The sequence below is a fragment of the Crinia signifera genome, chromosome 1 (assembly GCF_055691185.1).
Source record: "Crinia signifera chromosome 1, ASM5569118v1, whole genome shotgun sequence".
Lineage (NCBI taxonomy): Eukaryota > Metazoa > Chordata > Amphibia > Anura > Myobatrachidae > Crinia > Crinia signifera.
In genome coordinates this window covers 265,858,402-265,882,912 of record NC_139217.1, presented here as the reverse complement: position 1 = coordinate 265,882,912, position 24,511 = coordinate 265,858,402, and the positions used below count along the sequence as shown (strand labels likewise).

Sequence of the window (24,511 nt, the reverse complement as noted above, 5' to 3'; positions counted from 1 at the left end):
AGACAAAACAATACATATACAATACATGACAAAATCGATATACAAGGATAAGTATCAAAAAATGAGTATTACATAGAACATGACAGCGTACACATAGGGGACGTATACTGGAATGAACACCTTATAGCAAGCGGGTTTGGATTTGGTGGCTTGGCACAGGCGGGAAGGATGTTAGAGGTTAGCTCAGTCGAACCGACTATTGGGCCTGGCTAGGACGTTAAGTAATAATACTGACTTGGTTCTTGGTTGTAATAGGATATAAGTGACAATCGAGAAATTGTTACGGGAATAAGAAAAAAGAAGGAGAAGAGAGGAGAGGGAAGGAAAAAAATAAATAAATAAAATAAATTATTAAAGGGGTATAAAAAGTGGAGACGACAGTGATTCGAAAAAAAAAAAAAAAACATACAGGCCGGATACAACCTTAATAAAGTGAGACAGTGCGAGTACCTAAAGTGCTTGGTGCTAACGTGCCTAGAATTCAAAGGGCGAATTTATATGTCTTATTTTGCTACCAACATTCACCAAGAGATATGTGTAGTTAATTGTGTAATAGGCAGGGACCAGGGCCCATTCTGTGACCCAAGGGAACACCTAAACAAAATTCGGAAAATTAGGGGTGTCCAGAGAGTATCAAACCACTTCTCTTCCCTGCACTTTTAATATAAGTGACTAGAGTAGTGATAGGCATACTTAATTTATATACGAAGTGAGAACCATTTGGATACAATTCGAACTTTGTCCATAAAAAGTAGCAAAGTGTAATTGACTTGGAAACGGGATAAAAAGCAATCCCCAAGAGATACTATTAATCATCACCTTGAAAAGGAGGTTTTACACCCCACTGCTTGAAATATTATGTTTTATGTTTGTTTGTCCTGTTTTGTCAAACCTTTTCCCAGTGTGTATACCGTATTAGTATAAATGTCCGTTTGATTATGTACCATTTAATTTTTAACTGATTTTTATTTTTTTGCAAAATAAAACAGATATTATTTGAAATAATTTCAACAGTATAGTGTGTTTATTGGCATATGTACAGTTTTGCACAGAGTACACAATCGTTTTAACATTTAACCACTCTATAAGGTACTTGTAGTATACCTTTACTCAGCAGCAACTACACATATTGGTTATAGCGCAGACCTCTACCCCCCTCTTTCCTAAATCACTCTACAGACCTCTCCGGTAGTAGTTCTCATAGGAGCCTTACGTCAAGAAGCCTTGGAATTCCTGGTTCTCCCTCAAACTTCTCACGATGTTGTCCTCGGGATGCCCTGGCTTTCCAAGCATGATCCACACACTGATTGGACGACAATGGAAATCAAGGCCTGGAGTAAAGACTGCTTGTCTGCCTGTCTGCCTCAAGTTCTTCCTGTTCAACGGACCGGATACTCCCACCACTATCCGGCACCCCCTCCCTGCATACATTACACTTCCACTGCTATCCTGCACCCCTCCCTGCATACATTATACTCCCAACACTATCCTGCACCCCCTCCCTGCATACATTATACTCCCAACGCTATCCTGCACCCCCTCCCTGCATACATTATACTCCCACCGCTATCCTGCACCCCCTCCCTGCATACATTATACTCCCACCACTATCCTGCACCCTCTCCCTGTATACATTATATTTCCACAGCTATCCTGCACCCCTCCCTGCATACATTATACTCCCAACACTATCCTGCACCCCCTCCCTGCATACATTATACTCCCAACGCTATCCTGCACCCCCTCCCTGCATACATTATACTCCCACCGCTATCCTGCACCCCCTCCCTGCATACATTATACTCCCACCACTATCCTGCACCCTCTCCCTGTATACATTATATTTCCACCGCTATCCTGCACCCCTCCCTGCATACATTATACTCCTAACACTATCCTGCACCCCCTCCCTGTATACATTATACTCCCACCGCTATCCTGCACCTTCTCCCTGCATACATTATATTTCCACCGCTATCCTGCACCCCCTCCCTGCATACATTGTACTCCTAACACTATCCTGCACCCCCTCCCTGCATACATTGTACTCCTAACACTATCCTGCACCCCCTCCCTGCATACATTATACTCCTAACACTATCCTGCACCCCCTCCCTGCATACATTATACTCCCACCGCTTTCCTGCACCCCCTCCCTGCATACATTATACTCCCATCGCTATCCTGCACCCCTCCCTGCATACATTATACTCCTAACACTATCCTGCACCCCTTCCCTGCATACATTATACTCCTAACACTATCCAGCACCCCCTCCCTGCATACATTATACTCCCACCGCTTTCCTGCACCCCCTCCCTGCATACATTATACTCCCACCGCTATCCTGCATCCCCTCTATGCATACATTATACTCCCACCGCTTTCCTGCACCCCCTCCCTGCATACATTATACTCCCACCGCTATCCTGCACCCCCTCCCTGCATACATTATACTCCCACTGTGATACCTGTGTGCAGTGGGTTGGGGGAAGCCGTTCACGTACTGAGCCCCGGCAGGGCAACACACAGCTTCTGCTGTGTCCCTCCTCGTAACCCCGCACATGCGCAGTATGGAGACACTGGCAAGGGGAGGACTACATCCCCCATGAGCCCAGTGTGTAGAGGGGGGCGACGACTTCCGGGAGAGACGGCGCGAACAGGGGAGAGGAGGGGAAGGAAGAGAGAGGAAAGGAGAGGGACGGTGCGCGTGGCGTGCGCCCCGGGGAGATCGAGAGCCGACAGCTAGCAGACCCACAGTGGAGGCAACGACCGTGCGCAGACGGCGCCAAAGGGGAGTCCGGTGACGCGGCCAGAACACCACGATCAGCAGCTGCCGGGGACAGAGCCGAACGCCAGGATCACTCTGCCACGTGGGGAGCCGACAACCCAACAGAGGGAGACAGCAGCACTCCAGCGGCTACCTTGCAGCCAGACCTGTTGGTGAGTGAACCAAAAGCTTTCCCATCCCTGCCTGCAGTGCAGAAGCGCCCTTACACTTCCCCCCCCTCTAGGAGCTACCTGTATGGCACCTGCTCTACCCCAGTGACTAACCCAAAGGAGCTACCTGTATGGCACCTGCTCTACCCCAGTGACTGACCCAAAGCACCTCTCTGCTACACCCCATCCTTATATAAGGGAAGGAACTAAGAACCCCTCTTTACCTTGCCTAAAAGCAGTGACAAGCAGCACCCGGCAGGACACCTAGCCACTGAACTTTGGGGTTCTTACAAGTTTGAGGGACATTTGTGGACAAAGTAGGACTCCGGATTTGTACACTCCTGTGGATTACAAATACCCTGACGGCCCGGACTGGAAGGTGGGGTGCCCACTTCTAAAAGACACTGTAACTGGCCATAGACGTAGTATTGCTGGACTGTGTTCACCGGGTCCCTGATAGGATTTACAACAGGGCCCCTTGAGTTAAAGGATTACTGCAGTAATCGCTAGGATTCTTAAGTGCACTATAAAAAGAACACTCATTATTGCGCAATAATAATCCTATGTTATCTGTTTAATGATTACTGGGTTGTTTATGTAATAATTGCATGTACCTTTCACTGTGTTTGATGCGATAGTAAGATTTGTTATTTACCTTGTCTATGCAATGATCACTAGATGTGTTGCACTGATTCATGCAGCCGTGAAGTTTAGATAGACTTATAGCATTGGTAGTTGTAGGCGAAGCATAGTCTTTAATCTATAGAAGTTGACGGCCAGGACCGTAGAGTGTAGCGATTCCTTGCTGTTTAAATTAACCAGGCCTGTTATCCCTCAATTGTTATTGCGCACATCTTGCTGTTTGATTTGAGACGCAGGCTGCGAAATCCTGTGCAATAAAAGTGTTAACCCCTTAAGCAACCTCTGTCCCCTGCCTTCAATTATTCCGCAAGAAGAAGGAGAAGCAGAAACTATCCCAGCGGCAACACCGGTAAGAGAACGCACCTCATTCTACACCCGTGGTTATCACACCACCGCTATCCTGCACCCCCTCCCTGCATACATTATACTCCCACCGCTTTCCTGCACCCCCTCCCTGCATACATTATACTCCCACCGCTATCCTGCATCCCCTCTATGCATACATTATACTCCCACCGCTATCCTGCACCCCCTCCCTGCATACATTATACTCCCACCTCTATCCTGCACCCCCTCCCTGCATACATTATACTCCCACCTCTATCCTGCACCCCCTCCCTGCATACATTATACTCCCACCGCTATCCTGCACCCCCTCCCTGCATACATTATACTCCCACCGCTATCCTGCACCCCCTCCCTGCATACATTATACTCCCACCGCTATCCTGCACCCCCTCCCTGCATACATTATACTCCCACCGCTATCCTGCACCCCTCCCTGCATACATTATACTCCCAACACTATCCTGCACCCCCTCCCTGCATACATTATACTCCCACCGCTATCCTGCACCCCCTCCCTGCATACATTATACTCCCACCACTATCCTGCACCCTCTCCCTGCATACATTATATTTCCACCGCTATCCTGCACCCCTCCCTGCATACATTATACTCCTAACACTATCCTGCACCCCCTCCCTGCATACATTATACTCCTAACACTATCCTGCACCCCCTCCCTGCATACATTATACTCCCACCGCTATCCTGCACCTTCTCCCTGCATACATTATATTTACACCGCTATCCTGCACCCCTTCCTGCATACATTGTACTCCTAACACTATCCTGCACCCCTCCCTGCATACATTATACTCCTAACACTATCCTGCACCCCCTCCCTGCATACATTATACTCCCACCGCTTTCCTGCACCCCCCCCCTGCATACATTATACTCCCACCGCTATCCTGCATCCCCTCTATGCATATATTATACTACCACCGCTATCCTGCACCCCCTCCCTGCATACATTATACTTCCACCGCTATCCTGCACCCCCTCCCTGCATACATTATACTCCCACCGCTTTCCTGCACCCCCTCCCTGCATACATTATACTCCCACCGCTATCCTGCATCCCCTCTATGCATACATTATACTCTCACCGCTATCCTGCACCCCCTCCCTGCATACATTATACTCCCACCGCTATCCTGCACCCCCTCCCTGCATACATTATACTCCCACTGCTATCCTGCACCCCCTCCCTGCATACATTATACTCCCACTGCTATCCTGCACCCCCTCCCTGCATACATTATACTCCCACCGCTATCCTGCACCCCCTCCCTGCATACATTATACTCCCACCGCTATCCTGCACCCTCTCCCTGCATACATTATACTTCCACCGCTATCCTGCACCCCCTCCCTGCATACATTATACTCCCACTGCTATCCTGCACCCCCTCCCTGCATACATTATACTCCCACCGCTATCCTGCACCCCCTCCCTGCATACATTATACTCCCACCGCTTTCCTGCACCCCCTCCCTGCATACATTATACTCCCACCGCTATCCTGCATCCCCTCTATGCATACATTATACTCCCACCGCTATCCTGCACCCCCTCCCTGCATACATTATACTCCCACCGCTATCCTGCACCCCCTCCCTGCATACATTATACTCCCACTGCTATCCTGCACCCCCTCCCTGCATACATTATACTCCCACTGCTATCCTGCACCCCCTCCCTGCATACATTATACTCCCACCGCTATCCTGCACCCCCTCCCTGCATACATTATACTCCCACCGCTATCCTGCACCCCCTCCCTGCATACATTATACTCCCACCTCTATCCTGCACCCCCTCCCTGCATACATTATACTCCCACTGCTATCCTGCACCCCCTCCCTGCATACATTATACTCCCACCGCTATCCTGCACCCCCTCCCTGCATACATTATACTCCCACCGCTATCCTGCACCCTCTCCCTGCATACATTATACTTCCACCGCTATCCTGCACCCTCTCCCTGCATACATTATACCAGCGGCGTAACTAAAAAATGCAGGGCCCCTGAGAGTATGAGAGCAAGAGAGCGTTTCAGGCAGAGACAGAAGGAGACAGAGGGGATGTCAGGGACAGAGACAGTGTGAAAGAGATAGAGTCGAGGAGGGAGGGAGACAGTGTCGAGGAGGGAGAGAGATGAACAGAAAGAGAGAGATAGCATCGGGGAGGGAGAGTTGGGGAGACACAGAGAGAATCAGTCAGGAGGCAGGCATAGACGGTCCAACGGAGTAAGATATGGAGACATAAAGTAGACGGACAAACATACAAACAGATGTCTCACATTACATACAGTACATATGCTGCCTTCTTCATACTACAGACATACACTGCCTCCCTCATAAATACTGTACAAATATACATACACTGTCTCCCTCATGCAAACATCCATACACTGTTTCTCTCATACATACTGTACATACACTGTCATACATACACTGTCTCCCACATACATACATACATACATACATACATACATGCATGCATCCATACTGTACACTGTCTCCATCATACATACATATATTCACTGCTTCCCTGTACATGACCACCTCATATAGTGCTGAAAAGTCCCCTCCCGTACCCACCCCTCCCCCCGCCAAGAGGCTCCACGGACAATAAACCCACTCCCCCTCTTCCATGGCAGACAGTATGCCCTACCCCCTGGTTCACTTACTGTTACCACTCGGTGTTGCTAGGGGTGCTTTTGATAGGGCCGCGCACACCTGTCTCCTCATTGTAGGCTGGAGGAGCGGCTGCCAGCACCGCGGCAATGTGTATCTTTCTACTACTATCTATCTTTCTACTGCTGCGTGCCGACCCCGCTGGCGGGGAGACGGGGACGCTGGGGAACACCCCTCCCTGCATACATTATACTCCCACTGCTATCCTGCACCCCCTCCCTGCATAAACAACATTGCCACCGCTATTCTAAACCCCCTCCTGACATATACTACACTACACAACACTTTTGTTGGTAAGCTGCTCAATCAGAGGTGTGTCACTCAGGTGCCAAAAGGGAGGGGTAATTCTGTCTAGGAAAACAACATTTTGTATCCCAATTGCACACTGAGTGAAAAATAACTACATAATAATCAGATAATACAGAGATCTTGGTTGCATATATCTGCAGATATAGGGCTAAGCCCCCAGGCCGTACGTCAAGGCATCTCTGTCACTGGGGGTCCCTAATACTGGGTATGGGTCTGGGGTGTGGGCCCCCAACATGCCGACACAGGCTGAGTACTCCAGGGCAGCACACAAATGAAAATTACTAGGGGTTAATAAGAAGCACAAAGTGCTATGTAGGGAAGTGAAGGTGTGATTAAAATACAAAATATATACAATGTGATAGGAAAAAATAAGTGTTAATAAAGTGTTAGGGTGTGCTAATCTAGAGCAGACCAGCCCTACCAACACAGGGGGCACCACACTCCCAAACCCATCCCATAAGCAGTAACATATATGTCTGGGCTTAATAGCCCAGTGTAAAGCCACATGATAATGGCCTATAACGTCTGAGAGCCAGCTTACCTGGAGCTACCCCTGGCTTCTCCAATGGCACACAGGTGTCAGCAATCCCTCCTAATGCTGACCCATCTATGCCTCTCTCAACTTCACAACACTTTTGTTGGTAAGCTGCTCAATCACTACACTACCACCGCTATCTTGTACCCTTCATATGGGGATCGGACACTACTAACAAAGATGCAAAATTGTGGGTCTGTGGGTCTCTTATTAATATTTTGTACTTTGTAATGCTCCAAAATGTAGTCACATTTTTCATCTACTGTATCTTATTCCACCCCTTGTGACCTCTTAAACTCAAGGTGGCTACCTCGCTTGGTACTTTTGTTGGTAGAATGAACGCTTCACGGAATGAATGATTCCGTGGGTATCTTGTTCCTTTTAATTTGCACTTCATATATTGTATTCATTTTTTTTTTCTTCCTGTAAAGTGTTGCAGGGCTTAAAATGGTCATGCAGAGGTGGGGGAACTCATTTCTCTATGCCACCTAATTACCCCCTCCCCTCCCCCTATTAGGCGGTGGAGGTTAAAATGTTCCACCTCACCATTAGAGGTGGTTGAACTTGGTTCCACCCCATTCCCCCTCACTTTAACCCCTGAAGTGCAATCATTTTGCGAGAAAAAAGCAATATATAAATAATTTACTACTACTATCAACATCATCATTTTATTTTTTTAATGTTTTTTTAAACTCTTAATTAAGGTTTTCAAGAAACCAATATATGAGAACTTAAAATAAACATAATAAATGTACATTTAGGACATAAAAATAGGAGGCATACAATTGTGTTCAACATATTGCTATACAGGGGGTAAATTAGAGCTGATTGCTAGTTTTGTGCGAATTTGCAGAGCCCTGAGATCAGATAGTCTCCACCCACACGGAGTGAAAACCTGCCCTGTGAAAATCTGCAAATCACTTGCGAAAATATCTCTGCGACAGAGACAGGCTGATCGAGGCCAGAGCTGACTGAAAACACTTTGGCAGGCCTCCGTTTTTCCTGACACTTCCTGTCAGTCAAACTGCGGTAAGTTGCAACTATAAAATCACTGAGATTTGTCGCTGTTTGGCGTTATGCATGCATACCGCAATATGTACGCATGTGCAGTCATTCGATAATTGATTGCCCTGCGAATTCACACAACAGTGATCAACTCTGAATAACTCCCAAGTCTATGTACCATACATGCATGTATCAAGCTATTACATTGTAATCCATTTCCCGTATAACATGTAACTCTCAAAAAAGTCAAATACAAACTGAAATAACGCTCAGCCGTGTCTGTATGCCACTTAAGAGTCACCTGACTGCCTGGTGGTGGGGGCGGATCCATGACATCTATACACTTCGTATATGTGATTCTAAGCACAAACACCAATAATCATCTTTACAAATCTGATTCATATAGGAAAGTGTGACTATTATATCCAGGAATTATTATTGCTTTCATCATTTCTAGTTGACTGCCTTTTGTTGTGTAACTGTATCTAACGATTCAATAAATGTCCAACATGGTATAAAAATTTTTTTTAATGTCTGGAAAAATTGCATGTCTCTCAAAATACATAATTTCCTGAGCGTCCAAGGGGGGTGCGGGTGCAGCGTCAGGGCAGGTTCTGCTGTGTCTGGAAAGTGCTGAGCGTACACTGTGGACAGGGGCAACAGAATTAAAAAAAAATCTTTTGATATTTTTTTTTTTACGATTCTGCTGCCGCTGTCTGCAGTGTCCGCTCAGCAGTTCCTGGACACTGTGGACTGCCCGCCCCACTGCAACGCTGCGAAGTCTCGCGACCTGGAGCTGTTGGGGGGTGGGGGGTGGGGGCAGCCAGGTCTGCGGCTGCAAGGTCCCTACACAGCCAGTACTGTGATTTACAGTGTAAATCTGCCATAGTTTTCCATCCAATTTACCGTATATACTCGAGTATAAGTCGATCCGAATATAAGCCGAGGCACCTAATTTTACAACAAAAAACTGGGAAAACGTATTGACTCAAGTGGGACCCTCACTCGAGTATAAGCCGAGGGGGGCTTTTTTTTTTCTGAAAAAGTAGGCTTATACTCGAGTATACTGTATATGGTAATTAATTTGAAGAAATCCTACTTTCAGCCTCTTAGGTGGTAGTTTCCCCATTATTGAGTTAAACTATTATAACACTTTATTCCAAAAGTGTTTAATCTGTCTACAAGACCAAAAGCAATGTGTAAAAGGGACCAAGTCATGCTTACATATCAAACAGGCTCCAGGCATGTTCAGGCAATTTTAGCAAATTAGACATATAATTTATGATGTAATGGCAAACTTGCAGATACCTGAGGAAATGGGATCATCGTGCCCCCAGGATCAAACACATATTTTAGCTTTTTAATTAAATGAATAGTGTTCCCCAGCACACATTGATTTAAAGAATAGAAAGAAAATAGAAAAACCAACTCATCTGCACTTGGTATTGGTTCATAGAAACGATTACTATACCTTTCAATTTTAGGTCCTTCTGGTATAAGAAAAATAAAAAAATAATACTTTATAATGTATGTTAGGATGATTGTATTTTCCAGAAATGATATTAGCTGCCTGTTTCAATATCTGTCACTTGTGAGCTCAGTGGATGCTCCTGTTTCACAGGTTTACACAAAGGTCTATCAAGTTTACCCTGACAGTCATTATGTTAAGAGAAAGCTCCACATTCAGCATCTGAAATATCACATCTTTGCAAATCTTCAGAGTTTTGGACAGCTTTGGAGTTTTCAGGGTGATTGTGATTTCCTAATCGACTTGAAGCTACAACAGCTTTCATAGCAGCCTATAGAACATAAAGCAGAAATACAATTATTTTGACAGACTCTTGAATGTTAACCCTTGCCACCAGGTAAGTGGCAGATTATACAAAGAGGTACAAAGTGCTTCCACACTGGACGTAATGTATCTCGTATACCCTTTTTCCTCTACCAGTAACACTAAGGTTATTGTAATAACTCGCGGCTCAAAGGAAAAGGGCTCCAGAAAAAAAAACAATGTGTCCAGTGATCTGGAAATTCTTCCTGGATAGCGACCGGGGTTGGTTCTAGCAAGGACCCAGGTAAGGCTCAGTGTAAATGGGTAAGCCGGGTCATCGGAGCCGGGTCCCGTTTACAGGATGGGGAAAGATGGATTTACAGAAGCTTGGGAAAACTGCTACTGTGTGTAATTTGAACTGTGCCGACCCAAGAATAACCCAGGTGGGAGCCACAGTGGGAACAGAGTCTGTCCCAGGTCTGACCTGTTTTGGAATCATACTCCAAATCCTGGGTCAGACCAAGATTTGGTGAAAAAGAGGGTATCAGAAAATGTTCATATATTAACTTTGTATACAAAGGCATCATAACACAGGTGTCCTTGTATCGTATCTTATGCGGCTTTATCTGCGAACCAAATTATGTTAGTGTTTGGCAGGAAAACACTGTAGCATAACATTTTGTATGCAAATACAGCACGTGCACATGTTATATTTGCCCCACCAGCAGTGCACAAGGTGTTGCCCATTTTGAGAACAAAGTTGCCCTGCGATCAGGTCTGAATTAGGCCCAATGTCTCAAGTTGATTATTTTATTTGGTACTTGTTTCCTAGCATGGCGCCACCGATTTTGATTGTATCCATCGGGTCGGAAAAATCGTTTCCATCGCATGCCAACCAAATCAATTGGAATCAATGTAAAATGGTCCCTGAGACCCGATTTTACATTGATTTCAATGTAAAAAGCCCCAAAAACCCCCATTTTAATACCAACCCCCCCTCATGTTTCAAATGCCCCCCCTCCCCCATTGGTAACGCCACCCCACTATTGACGCCAACCGTGGTGAGCGCAGCGAGCCCGCGAGGGGCGGCGGTACGTGTCCTCCGACCTTTTCATACCCCTACTATCCACGTCGGCGTGGAGTTGATTTTCTAAAGTGTGAGGAGCCCCGCGGATACCTTCACAGGTATCCGCGTCCCCTCGCGGGCTTCACAGGTATCTGCGTCCCCTCGCGGGATCGCAGCGCTTGCCACGCTTCGGGTTGGCGTCAATAGTGGGGTGGCGTTAACAATGGGGGAGGGGGGCATTAAACATACTTTTTTACCATATTCAATGTGAAATGGGCCATATTGGCCCATTTCACATTGTCACCTTTGTAAAATCGGGTTGATCGCATCGCGGGCCATTATAATGGCCCGCGACCGACGCAATCAACCCGATTTTCACTTTAAAAATAATTTTACATTGTTCCCTTTGGGAAAATCGCGTTATTAGGGGCCGCGATGGACGCGATCAATCGCGTTGATTGTATGCCTTAAGTGCCTTAAATTTAAGGCATACAATCAACGAGATGGGCGCCGTGCTAGGAAACAAGTACCTTTTTTTATATATATATATATATATATATATATAAACAATACAGAAGGAAGCGCTCCTTAGTGCAATAACGTTTTTATTAAAAGGCACTCTGCCACTTCAAAAAAGGTTAAAGATATACAGGTACTCGTACCCCACAATTCCTCAGTGTGGGCTTAGGTACCACATGATATAATAAAACAACCGTCACCGTCACTTTTCCTTAGGAGACTCGGAGCTGGGGAACGCGCTGGTCCAAGGACACTGGTCTGCAGACTCTTGCCGGAATCTTTCAGGTGTAACAACCGCTATCCTCTCACAAACGGTGACAGGTTGAAGTTAGCGTCTGGTGAGGCCCACTGACGAAGTCCATGACGAAACTCGTTTGGGCGTGCCTCACCAGACGCTAACTTCAACCTGTCACCGTTTGTGAGAGGATAGCGGTTGTTACACCTGAAAGATTCCGGCAAGAGTCTGCAGACCAGTACCCTAGGACCAGCGTGTTCCCGAGCTCCGAGTCTCCTAAGGAAAAGTGACGGTGACTGTTGTTTTATTATATCATGTGGTACCTAAGCCCACACTGAGGAATTGTGGGGTACGAGTACCTGTATATCTTTAACCTTTTTTGAAGTGGCAGATTGCCTTTTAATAAAAACGTTATTGCACTAAGGAGCGCTTCCTTCTGTATTGTTCCTATAGATTGTCTTAATCCCATCGGATCCAGGGATTCCCCATTGGTTGGAAGCAGCGTTCCTGGAGAATTAAGGATCTAGTGCACACACTAGCAGACTCTGAGGGAGGACTGTGACTGTTCATTATCACCTTGATTCAGGTGTTGTGGCTAAAAAACTTTCTAAGCTACCAAACTAGCGCACCTCTTACTTCTGTGTGTGTGTGTGTATGTGTGTGTGTGTGTATGTATGTATATATATGTATGTATATATATATATATATATATATATATATACTTCCCTAACTTTAATTTTCACGTTATCTAGTCTGCAGTTTCTGGTGCATTAAACATTCTGACAGAATATGTTTATGGTACCTCAATAACATTGACAGTGGCTAGGAGCTACATTTGTAATTCTGCCAGGATGGTTAACGAGCAAAACCTATTTTTTTAATGCACTTCTTTAAAGGATATTTAAAATTCCCAAATATTATGTAAAAATTCTATTCCCTGGTCAATTTCTTTATGAAATAAGTGAAAATTAAATTCTGGAATAACAAAATGGGATCCATAGGTGTGTAGGACTTATGACATACTGCCTTAAAAGCCTCTGGCACAAAACATAACTGTTGACCCAATGTTTAGGTGATGCACATAGTAACTGCACTGATGATCATGACAATTAGAAAGATCTGCCTGACCGGACTGTCATTATAACTTTGGGCCAATTCAGACCCCCTTTGCATGCTAGCGCAGGGATTCTGGCGCCGTGGGGGAAGATTGCTGTTAAGATTCTCGCTAGGCAGCGAATATACACTGTTTAGCAAGCAAACCTGAATCAGGCCCTTTGCTTTAATGGTCACATGCTGAGTTAAAATTTATTGTCTGATATATATTTCACACAACACCATAGCTTGCCGATTGTAACATAATCATTTACTTAGGTTGGCTGACCTCACCTTGAGCTTGCGCCTAGCATTGAATTCCTGCAGTTTCTTTTGTGTGATGTCCATATGGGTAAACTTAGCAGCTCTCCCTGTGACCCATGGATGCTGCAAAGCCTGAGACACGGTTAGTCTTTTTTGTGGGTCCAAGACCATCAGCTTCTTAATCTGCAATGGTCAGGTAAATATCCTTGTAAAATATACAGATCATGACTGTGCATTACAGTATATACTGTTTTTTTCTGTAACTCAAGTGTGTGTGTGTGTGTGTGTGTGTATATATATATATATATATATATATATATGCTGTAGAAGGTGCGGCACTCACAATCTTTCACACAATAAGCTGCAAGCTAAGCTGCCACTGTGATATCATCATATATATATAAAATATATTATATTTATTGGTACTTGGGTACTCTTTACCTAGAAGGGCGCCAGCGATTGGAATCGCGGGCGTCGGGGGTAAAAATCGCGGTCATCGCGGGTAAATCGCGGGTACATAAAAATCTGCTGCCCGCGATGACCGCGATTTTCCCATAGGGAACAATGTTAAAAAGGCTGATTGAGCGCGATTTTCATGTAAAATGCCTCAATGCCCGCGATTTGGCCATAGGAATCAATGTTAAATGGGCTACAGAGCCCAAATAGGCACAATTAACCCTTAAATGTCCCCCCAAATTTTTAACGCCACCCCACGATCCACGCCAACCCGAAGCGTGGCGAGCGGCGACGGTACGCGTCCTCCGACCTTTTCATGCCCTACTATCCACGTCGGCGTGGAGTTGAGAATAGAATAGTGTGGCGAGCGCAGCGAGCCCCGCGAGGGGACGCGGATACCTTCACAGGTAAACGCGTCCCCTCGCGGGCTTCACAGGTGTCCGCGTCGCCACGGACACCTGTGAAGCCCGCGAGGGGACGCGTATAACTGTGAAGGTATCCGCGTCCCCTCGCGGGGCTCGCCACGCTTCGGGCTCGGTGGCTCGCTGCGCTCGCCACACTATTCTATTCTCAACTCCACGCCGACGTGGATAGTAGGGCATGAAAAGGTCGGAGGATGCGTACCGCCGCCCCTCGCGGGCTCGCTGCGCTCGCCACGCTTCGGGTTGGCGTGGATCGTGGGGTGGCGTTAAAAATTTGGGGGGACATTTAAGGGTTAATTGTGCCTATTTGGGCTCTGTAGCCCATTTAACATTGATTCCTATGGCCAAATCGGGTCCATTGAGGCATTTAACAGTAAAATCGCGTCAGTCGGGCCATTTAACATTGATTCCTATGGGAAATCGGGTGCATCGCGTCGCGGGCATCGCGGGTACATTAATGGACGGCCGCGACGCGTCCGACACGATTTCCATGTTTAACATGGGTTTCAATGGGAAATCGCAGGCATCGCGTCGGTCGCGTCGCGGCCAGACATAAATGTACCCGCGATCACCACGACGGGCGCCCTTCTAGGTAAAGAGTACCGGTACTTGTGTATTGTTACGGCGCCCATCGCATTGCATACCACTAATTATGGGATGCGATGGGACCTGATTTTCGGGTCCAAAGACCCGCACTGTGCAATAAAATATCGCATCGCATGCCATTAAGATGGCATGCGATGTGATGGGATGCGATTTTAAATTGTACAAGCACCCTGAAGGGGGATTACTATGTTAAATGCACCCCCATTGTTAACGCCACCCCCACTATCAATGCCAACCCGAAGCGTGGCGAGTGCAGCAGTACGCATCCTCCGACCTTTTCATACCCCCACTATCCACGTTAGCGTGGAGTTGATTTTAGATAGTGTAGCAAGCCACCGAGCCCGAAGCGTGGAGAGCGGACGCGGATTACTTCACATGTAATCCGCGTCCGCTCGCTGCGCTCCCCACACTCTTAATTCAACTCCACGCCGACGTGGATAGTGGGGGTAGGAAAAGGTCGGAGGATGCGTACCGCCGCCCCTCGCGGGCTCGCTGCGCTCGCCACGCTTCGGGTTGGCGTTGATAGTGGGGATGGCGTTAACAATGGGGGCATTTATCATAGTAATCCTCCATCAGGGTGCCTGTACAATTAAAAATCGCATCGAAACGCATGCGATGCGACCAATACGATGTCGTACAACGGAAATCTTGGGCGCCGTGATAATACACAAGTACCTATTTATTTCTTTATTCAAGAAAGTGATATATTGCACTATACCCTCAAACAAATGCAAACATATAAATGATTAAATAAATAATTTTCAAAGAAAAAATCCTTAGTGATGTTTTGTCTTTTTTGGTACGTATATAATACACTCCCCTCTTGAACAGGGTGGCTGCTTTCTCTCCAATGGGTTTGTGTTCACCTCTATAGTGATCTGGAAAATACAGTGAGAACAGCCCCTCCTAGTGTAGTATTAAATAATTACATTACACCTCCACCAAAATAAATACACCCTAACAAGTGTAGGTGTACTCCTTAAAGTGGTTCCCAACCACTTGTATTTCACGTGTAAATAAATTAACTATTGCTTCCTTAAATGCAGCATCATGCATCCCCTGAATGGAAAAAAAGGTAATAGTGTAATACTACAAATACATTATGTTGAATTTAGTAACAAAAGACGGTACTCTTTACTTAGTGCGGCGCCCGTCGCGGGCATCGCGGGTACATTAATGTATGGCCGCGACGCGACCGACGCGATGCCCGCGATTTGCCATTGAAATCAATGTAAAACATAAAAATCGTGTCGGTCGCGTCGCGGCCGCACATAAACGCACCCGCGATGCCCGCGACGCGATGCTCACGATTTCCCATAGGGAACAATGTTAAAAGTCGCGATGGACCCGATTTTAGTGTTAAATGGCTCAATCAACCCGATTTGGCCATAGGAATCAATGTTAAATGGGCCACAGAGCCCATTAACCCTTAAATGTCCCCCCAAATTTTTAACGCCACCCCACGATCCACGCCAACCCGAAGCGTGGCGAGCGCAGCGAGCCCGCGAGGGGCGGCGGTACGCGTCCTCCGACCTTTTCATGCCCTACTATCCACGTCGGCGTGGTGTGAGAATATAATAGTGTGGCGAGCGCAGCGAGCCACCGAGCCCGAAGCGTGGCGAGCGCAGCGAGCCCCGCGAGGGGACGCGGATACCTTCACAGGTAGACGCGTCCCCTCGCGGGCTTCACAGGTGTCCGTGGCGACCCGGACACCTGTGAAGCCCGCGAGGGGACGCGTCTACCTGTGAAGGTATCCGCGTCCCCTCGCGGGGCTCGCTGCGCTCGCCACGCTTCGGGCTCGGTGGCTCGCTGCGCTCGCCACACTATTATATTCTCACACCACGCCGACGTGGATAGTAGGGCATGAAAAGGTCGGAGGACGCGTACCGCCGCCCCTCGCGGGCTCGCTGCGCTCGCCACGCTTCGGGTTGGCGTGGATCGTGGGGTGGCGTTAAAAATTTGGGGGGACATTTAAGGGTTCATTGGCCCTATTTGGGCTGTGTGGCCCATTTTACATTGATTTATATGCCAAAATCGGGTCCATTGAGGCATTTAAGTGTCAAATCGCGGTCAATCAGGCTTTTTAACATTGTTTCCTATGGGAAAATCGCGGTGATCGCGGTAATCGCGGGCATCGCGACCAACCAATTTTACCCGCGATGCCCGCGATTACCGCGATCACCGCGATTTTTACCCGCGATGACCACGATTTTGATCGGCGGCGCCGTTCTAGGTAAAGAGTACCCAAAAGACGTACAATGAAGTTAAAAATGAACAGATTAACTGCCAGTGCTGCGTCGTGCTAACAGGACGCAGCACTGGCAGTTAAGCTATTTTTTTTTTTTTTACTTCATTGCATGTTTTTTTATTACTATATTAAACATAGTGTATTTACAGTATTACACCATTGCCTTTTTCCATTCATTTGTATGCAATATCCCACTGAGACAAGGAAGCCCCCCCCCCCACCCCCCATGATGCAGCACTTAACTAGCCAATAGTGCATGGCCGTTGGATTTATTTACACATGAAATACAAGTGGTTAAGGACCACTTCAAAGGTGTACTTATTTTGGTGGAGGTCTAATTATTCACAAGGAGGCACTGTTCTCACTGAGGGGCAGATTTATGAAGTGGCGTTGTTGTCTAAATGCGCTATCCCCGTGCGCTGAAGCAGGGGATAGCGCATCTCCTAATCTATCATACCTGCGGTGCGGGTGTTCTAACGGCTGCGATGGGAGGGCGGGTACATAGCGCATGTACTATTTCTAGTACAGCGCTCACCATTGAAACCTAATTTATGAACGGTCAGCATCGCTGACCGTTCCGCCGCCTGCAGCTGTCGACTTCGACAGCTGCAAACGGCGATGCCCTATGCCTACAGCAGGGACAGCGCTGTCCCTGCTGCTGGCTCTGAGCTGCGCTGGGATCTCGCGTGAGTAGCGAGATCCTGCGCATGTGCAGTGAGCCAGCCGGGGGAGAAGCAGACAGCGCATCAGTGTTAACGAGTTAGCGCTCCCCCGCTTTGGCGACAAGATCTTAGTAGATCTTGTCGGTGTCCCCTCCTGCTTCGCCTCGCTAATGAGGCGAAGCAGGAACTGTTATAGCAGCGCTCTTAGCGCCGCTGTAATAAATCTACCCCTGAGGGGCAGATTTATTAAGCTTGGAGAAGAGATAAACTGGAGATAAAGCGGAGAAAAGGTAAAAGGAGATAAAGCACCAGCCAATCAACTCTCAACTGTCTTTTTCAAACACAGCTGATTGGCTGGTGCTTTATCTCCTTTTACCTTTTCTCCGCTTTATCTCCAGTTTATCTCTTCTCCAAGCTTAATAAATCTGCCCCTGAATTAGAGAGGGAGAGAGGTGGCACTCCATCAGACATGTTAGCAATAATAAAAGTCCTTTATTGATCACTAATAATAAAAGTCCTTTTATTATTGCTAACAAGTCTGATGGAGTGCCACGTATCTCCCTGCTCTATATTGTGGACCTGACTGGTTCTTGAAAGGCACATCAGCAAGTATAAATGTCAGTTTTCTTGGGGTAATTGTCTGGGTGTGGGGCCCCCTTGAGCTTGTCTGGCTGGACCACTCCAGGGCATCGCTACTTTACACATAGACTCACATAAACATATCATCATTTTTCTATGTTGGTCTTTTTTTTATGTGTTTTTTTTTTCAACATATTTTTTCACAATTTTTTCTTTTGACACACCCTTTATCACTATTAGTTGCTTTCACATACCCTACATTCTATGACACTTTACACTATTACACTTCACAGCTATATTTTATTTATGTGATGCCCTGGGGTGGTTTTGCTGGACTGGCTTGGGGGTGCCCTGCGCCCCAGGCATGAACCCCATAGTACTAGGGACCTGCTCTAATGAGAAGACCTTAACGTGGTGAGCAGGTAGATATATTTGGCCAAATGTATGCTAACATCCTCATAAATGAATTATAAAAGGAATACATGTTAGCAGTAATGAGTGCATAGTGCACCTGCAAACCCCCTCTGTCTTACATCAGCAAGTATATCTTTATAATCTTATGCCAGAGTGCCGGATTCATCTATATACACACACATATACAGATATATATTAAAGGTGGCACTCCAGTAGGATGTCCGGGAATTTGTAGCTCCACTAATAAATTATATTGTTCTGGTGCCTTCCAAAGAGGTGATGTATGATCACCACTGTAATAAATACAGACTTGGGGGCGGCGGCGGCACTCAGAATTAAATGCAGGATAGGAGATGGGATTAGCCGACGTTTTAAATTCTGCAGACTTTTTTTGATCAAGTGCTGGTGAGAACAAACGTGTACAAAGTAGCTTACCTAAATATCAACTGGTGCTGTTCGTGGCTACCGCCGGCGTCGGTCGGGGAGATGCTGAATGATGCCATCCTGTCTGCTGTCCTGCACTTCTTTCTGAGTGCTGCCACCCCCAAGTCTGTGTGTATGTATGTGTGTGATATATATATATATTAAATTTAGAGAGATCCCCAATCAGCGCTCAAACCCACGAGAGCAGCACCTCTGAAGGATCCTCTGTCAGACAGAGTCCAGCATATAGATATGAAAAGAAAGTTTCAGACGGCGCTGAAAGATATAGCCACTATAGTAAAAAAAAGTATGTAATATATAAAATCACATAAAAATCACCCTTAGGGCAAAAAAATTTGGCAATTTGATAGCATGCATCATTCGATCAAAGCAGAAGGTCCAACGCGTTTCGTCATTAACATGACTTCATTAGGAACAAAGAGAGAACAGTTCAACCATATGCTATCCAGTGTACATATCCAATACGGTATGTTTAAAGCAATCCAATGATGCTCGGAGCAGTCCAGGATGAAGGTGCCATATACAACGAAACGGTATCGTTGACTGTTGTGTTTCTTGTCCCCATTCAAGCAAGGGGAATGTATTGATGGATACTTCTGGCTGATGTTGAATTAAAAGGAGCCATATATTATTTACTTGGTGTTGCTGGCCCACTTACTTTGTGACTTTGCTGCTTGCAGCTTGGATACCTAGCAAGAATTTGTTGTCTATTTTATGACCGGCACCCTGCATTATCTTATACTCCAATGAGTGCGATTTTTTTCAAGGTTTTTTATATATATATATATATATATATATATACATATATATATATATATATATATATATATGCCACTTGCCACTAATACCTTAATACTTGCCACGCGCCTGGTTACGGGGTATGCATGGCTACTCATTTGGAATTGTTAGCTAAATTCACATTGAGATGACTACTTTTGTATTTCTTACCAAGTCCTTGGCATTCAGTGAGATTTCATCCCACCAAGGGGAAATAAACTCAAAGTCACAATTCAGGATCTTGCTGTACATGTACTGATCACCCCTTGCATCAAAGAATGGTTCAAACCCACATAAGCTATAAAGAGAAGATATTTATATAGTTTATCATCATTAATTATATATATATATATATATATATATATATATATATATATATATATATATATATATGAACAACAAAATCTCCAAAGTTGCGCTATACAATTTAAAAAGTTTTTAAATTTTGGACGCTACAACACTAAGCTTCCCACTAGTAGGAACTTGAAACACAAAGATTTTTTCACCAATAGTGTTAACAGCGCCCTGTATTAAGAATGGAATTCATTCCATATTTACAAACAACCAATATACACATTTTTAAAATATTTATTACAGTAGATAAATAAATATATATATATATGATTTCTTCTTGTGGCTGGAGTACATCTTGGTATATACAGTTGTTTTTTAATCATAAAGTGAGCTGGATTCACTAGAGGACACACACACGTTTTGCACCTAGGAATAGGAGCTACCCTCATCCCATCTCTTTTTATGGAATAAAGGGATTGGTGGTATATATGCAGTGTTTCCTCTAAATGGTAACTATATGGCATTGATTGGTTAATAGATTACCAAGAGCCTGAATATCTTATTTTACTCTACCTAAATTATATGGTCTTAAAAGAATATCCTCCTAATGGAATTCTCTCTAGACCAGTGGTTCCCAAACTGTGTGCCTAGGCACCCTGGGGTGCCTCAGGACACTTGCAGGGGTGCCTTGGGTTGGTGGACCAAGATCAATTCAAATTATTTATGGTCAATGTACCAGGCAAAACTAGTGCTGGTGGCTGCCAATCATAACATATGTGGACAAACAGAAGCAAATCCTGTCCCTCACCAGATAACTTTGACATATAAACACAATGCACTTAATTTAATTTTTTTTCTCTGAATTTCTCGATAAGAAGCATTTGGCCTAGGGGTACACAGAAAGAAGAAAACCAGTAGGCGCCTTCTGTACACTTAAAACAATTTATTACAGATATCACAAAAATCATAAAAAACATATAAATCAATAAACCATAAAACAATGATCATGCACGCATGCACAAAACCACGATTATTTAAAAAGCCATTTAAATGCAGTTGCATAGGGTTGTAACTATAGTTACCAGTTCCTTTTTGAACAAGTGGGGCGTTGCAATTGGGCAGATGTTTCCGACAGATCACACACAGTGGTAGTGTGAGTGATAATTTAGAAAGAGTCCTTTCCTGCAAAGACTTATAGCATGGGTCCTTTCTTCAAGGTTGGTGATGTAATAATTACTTATTTAATAGGACATGTTAGTCTTTTAATAAACAACGCAAATTTATAAGTATACCCTGCCGGTCCTCAACTGTCAATGCTTCTGAATAACTCCTCACAAGACGCGTTTCGCCGCGCTCAGGCGGCTTTGTCAATTTTCCTAAAATTGACAAAGCCGCCTGAGCGCGGCGAAACGCGTCTTGTGAGGAGTAATTCAGAAGCATTGACAGTTGAGGACCGGCAGGGTATACTGACGGCATTGGACCGAGAGGAACTATCTGCCATCTGGCTCAATCCTACCCGCGGCAATCCGGTCCCCTCTGCTAATACACTTAGCCGGCAAAAGGACGTCATCCAGCAGCCACCATACACTTGGTGGTTTGTGTGCCTGACAGCGGCGCATCCAAGGGCTGCAATCACCTGCGCCACACTCATTGGAGTACCGCACAACCCGGCTGCAGCTCGATCCACTGGCTGGAGAAAGATAGTGTGGAAAACGACGCAAAGGTACTGTGACCCAGCGTACACACTAAGCAATCTGCAGGTCATATGGATACAGAAATTTGCGTTGTTTATTAAAAGACTGACATGTCCTATTAAATAAGTAATTATTACATCACCAACCTTGAAGAAAGGACCCATGCTATAAGTCTTTGCAGGAAAGGACTCTTTCTAAATGATCACTCACACTACCACTGTGTGTGATCTGTCGGAAACATCTGCCCAATTGCAACGCCCCACTTGTTCAAAAAGGAACTGGTAACTATAGTTACAACCCTATGCAACTGCATTTAAATGGCTTTTTAAATAATTGTGGTTTTGTGCATGCGTGCATGATCATTGTTTTATGGTTTATTGATTTATATGTTTTTTATGGTTTTTGTGATATCTGTAATAAATTGTTTTAAGTGTACAGAAGGCGCCTACTGGTTTTCTTCTTTCTGTGTTTGAGGGCGGCATCCCTCTACCAGAGGGCAGCTATCTGTACACGTCACAGCACACCTGTCCTTAGCGCTCAAATTCCGCTGCTATTCATTTGGCCTAGGGGTGCCTTGAAAATATTTTGATACTTTAGGGTGCCGTGATTCAAAAAAGTTTGGGAACCTTCAGGACACAGTCCTCCCATTGCTATAGAGTTTTTATCATAATTTCTCTTGATACTTCAAATAGACGGTTCCAAGAGATTTTTTACCCTGATGAAGTCTTTGTGACGAAATGCGTTGGTTATGCTGCATTTATAATTAAAAAACAACTGTATACACCAAAGAGGTACTCCAGCCACAAGGAGAATTCATATATATATATTTTTATTTATCTACTTTAATACATTTTTTAAAAATGTGTATATTGGTTGTGTTTGTAAATATGGAATGATTTCCATTCTTAATACAGGGCGCTGTTAAAACTATTGGTGAAAAATAACCAATCCAAGTAAAGGCTTGTGTTCCTAAACCTGCATCTCTACTCATGATGCATTTATTCGGCACGTACACTGACCATTGGTAAATCTCGAGGATCGATTTGTCCAGCCCTGATCTACAGTGTTTAGATAGACAGTCAACAGGTCTACTCTAAAAGGTCGACATGCAATAGGTCAACAATAAAATGGTTGACAGGGTCAAATTTTCTACATGAAAAAGGTATACATTTAATAGGTCAACAGGGTCAAAGGGTCAACATAAAAAAGGTAGACACATGACAAGGTCCACAAGAGTTTTTCATAATTTATTTAAACTGGCTTCACCATCCGTGTCGGCATAGAGGGAGAATATAATGGTGTGCCCATCGTAGCGAGGCAACGAGCCCAAAGCATGGCGAGTGAGGCGAATCGTGCGAGGGTAAGCGTCACACTAATTGGGAGTCAAAATTGACAGTTTTCAACATTGACAACAAAAATGTAAAAATCGCTTGTCAATCTTTTGACCCTGTTAACCTTCTCCTTGTCGAACTTTCCCATGTCAGTCTTTTGACCCTGTCAACCTTTTGACACACTCAAACTATTTCATGTCGACCTTTTGGGGTCAACCTATTGACTGTCGTTCTAATAATCCACACTCTAGGAGCTGATGTAGAGTTGAAGGGGTGTGGTATATGGTCCTGACAGTCGGGATCCCAACAGTCATTAGCCCGATGTCGGGATCCCAACTGGCCTGACTCAGACAGCGGGGCAAGCACAACAAAGCCACTTGCGGGCTCGCCACTCTGCTGGTACGGTGGCTTACTATGCTCACCACCTATTCCATTCTCCCTCTATGGGGGTCGTGGACCCCCATGAGGGAGAATAGCCGGCGGCCGTCGGGACCCCAAGTGTCGGGGTTTTTACTGTCATGATCCCGAATCCAATGTCGGGGTAATGACTGTCGGGAAACTGTCCGGCACCCGAGTTGAAGATGGCTGTAATTACACCCACACTCTGTGACCAGATAAAGATACAGATATTTGCTTGAATGTAAAGTTGCATCTATCTACAGTATGTAACTGCACTGCCCCTATTAATATACTTGACTCCATAGTTGTCATTAAAATCACTGTGCACTTGTACTCACCCTAGCCTAGGTGCTAGAAATGCTAGTGCCTGAATTTGAATCTAAATAGCATGGTGAAGCATGAAGCATACACTTGACTGTGGAGCATGTTATGAGCATATTAATTTGCTTGGCTATGGTATGGAGCATCCATCATATGTTCATCAGCCCATAACTGTCTGTATTACACTGGTGCATGGTCACATTCACATACCTCCCAACATTTGTCCTCTCTGAAGCGCCCACTACAATGGCATGGCCAGTGCTGTGAAAGCTACTGGCCAGCAAAACAAGTTTGATTTTGAAGTGTAAATGATTGCCACTTTAAAAAAAACTGGAGATTTCTTCCCAAATTTCTCACTTTCTGAATCTCTCATCCTATTAAATCTCACCCTCTCCCTCTTTGGGAAAGTCCATAATCATACATGCGGCGCTTACA

The 24,511-nt window shown here is 45.3% G+C and overlaps 2 protein-coding genes across 2 annotated transcripts in view; one reads left to right on the top strand and one right to left on the bottom strand.

Annotated features, from left to right (window-relative positions):
* LOC146074562 (uncharacterized) overlaps nucleotides 1-24,511 on the top strand; it is a 91,424-nt gene that overhangs the window by 533 nt on the left and 66,380 nt on the right. The gene's annotated exons all lie outside the window — the stretch shown is intronic.
* LOC146074530 (calcium/calmodulin-dependent protein kinase type IV-like) overlaps nucleotides 8,130-24,511 on the bottom strand; it is a 55,604-nt gene continuing 39,222 nt past the window's right edge. Inside the window, exons 10-12 of the mRNA XM_083182745.1 lie at nucleotides 20,209-20,335; nucleotides 13,460-13,612; nucleotides 8,130-10,281 (exon numbers count right to left, since the gene is read on the bottom strand). Of these exons, the coding sequence (XP_083038871.1) occupies nucleotides 10,147-10,281; nucleotides 13,460-13,612; nucleotides 20,209-20,335 (415 nt within the window). The 3' untranslated portion in view covers nucleotides 8,130-10,146. The remainder of the gene's footprint in view (nucleotides 10,282-13,459; nucleotides 13,613-20,208; nucleotides 20,336-24,511) is intronic.